The sequence below is a fragment of the Rhagoletis zephyria genome, unplaced genomic scaffold, assembly GCF_001687245.7.
Source record: "Rhagoletis zephyria isolate East Lansing unplaced genomic scaffold, Rhagoletis_zephyria_1.1 Rzeph_scaffold_66818, whole genome shotgun sequence".
Classification (NCBI taxonomy): domain Eukaryota; kingdom Metazoa; phylum Arthropoda; class Insecta; order Diptera; family Tephritidae; genus Rhagoletis; species Rhagoletis zephyria.
In genome coordinates, this window is record NW_016223869.1 from 1 (window position 1) to 1415 (window position 1415).

Genomic DNA, 1415 nt, shown 5'->3' on the forward strand with positions numbered 1-1415 from the left:
GCTCAACTCGGTCGGACAGACAGTCTGGCCGTTCGCAGAAGACGTACTATTAGGTGAGCAAAAAAATCATTTTTGTTTCGCCGATTTCTTTTTCTTTCTTTTTCCCACCTGAGGTCGTGACCTTTATTTGAACTTTCGGCCCGAAAGTGAGTGGGCATCAATCGAGAGGGGGTGTCATCGACTGGTGTTAAGCCACCTCTTTTGACCGATAGTCAGCAGCCGTCTGCAGGCTGGCATCGAATCACTCAGCAACATCAGCAGCAGCATCGGCGCCGACTCTATTTACGCTCTCTCTCCACTCTTGACTATATGGCAGCAGCAGCAGCGGCAGTGCTCTGGCATCCAAGTCGGATTCACTCATAACGCCCAATACTCTCTCGCTCTGCCTCTGCTCAGCTCAGCTCAGCTCTGTCTGTCACCTCGAGTTCAGTCTCGCTCGCATCGTTCCCGTCCACCACCGAAGCCTCTGTGTCCTCTGGAACCAGTTCCCACGTGAGATCACCAGCACACCCCACCACCACCATCATCATCATCAACAATGGCGTTAGGAGATGCCGACGTGCAGAAGCAAGTACGTGTCACTCTGATCACCAGATGATCAATTAATCAGCTTTGTGTTCATTTCACACCAGATCAAGCACATGGTTGCTTTCATCGAGCAGGAGGCCAATGAGAAGGCGGAGGAGATTGAGGCCAAGGCCGAGGAGGAGTTCAACATTGAGAAGGGCCGTCTGGTGCAGGAGCAGCGCCTGAAGATCATGGAGTTCTACGAGAAGAAGGAGAAGCAAGTGGAGCTGAAGCGCCGAATGTAAGTGCTCATGACTTTGTTGTTGTAGTATTGATTTGTTGTGTTTACCCTTTTCCATCACCCACCCACCCAGCTACAACTCGCACCTGCAAAACCAGGCCCGTCTGAAGGCGCTGAAGAAGCGAGAAGATCTAATCAGGGGCGTCCTCGAGGATGCCCGTCAGAAGCTGGCTGAGGTGACGAAGGACATTGACCTGTACCAGAAGGTACTGCAGAAGCTCATCGCCCAGGCGCTCTTCCGCCTGATTGAGCAGGAGGTGGTCATTCGCTGCCGCAAGCAGGACCTCGGCCTGGTGGAGAACGCCCTCGAGTCGGTGCGCAAGGAGTACAAGGAGGCGACGAAGAAGGATGTGGTCGTGAAGATCGACAAGGAGCAGTACCTCTCTGCTGACATGTAAGTCATCTTTATTCGGCAAATCGACTCAGCAAATCTAACTTCGATTTCTTTCCAGTTGCGGCGGCATCGAGGCGTTCTGCCAGCAGGGCAAGATCAAGGTGACCAACACGCTGGAGAGCCGTCTCGACCTGATCAGCCAGCAGCTGCTGCCCGAGATTCGGGTCGCCCTCTTCGGTCGCAACCCGAACCGAAAGTTCGACGACTAGTTTG

General features: G+C 53.6%; 1 protein-coding gene across 1 annotated transcript; it reads left to right on the forward strand.

Moving 5' to 3' along the window:
• The first annotated feature begins 538 nt into the window (after window positions 1-538).
• Window positions 539-1411, forward strand: LOC108356877 (V-type proton ATPase subunit E-like). Its single transcript, XM_017607979.1, has 4 exons — window positions 539-571; window positions 633-808; window positions 882-1202; window positions 1261-1411. Exons 1-4 carry the CDS (start codon window positions 539-541, stop codon window positions 1409-1411), a joined length of 681 nt encoding a protein of 226 aa, XP_017463468.1.
• The last annotated feature ends 4 nt before the right edge of the window (window positions 1412-1415 follow it).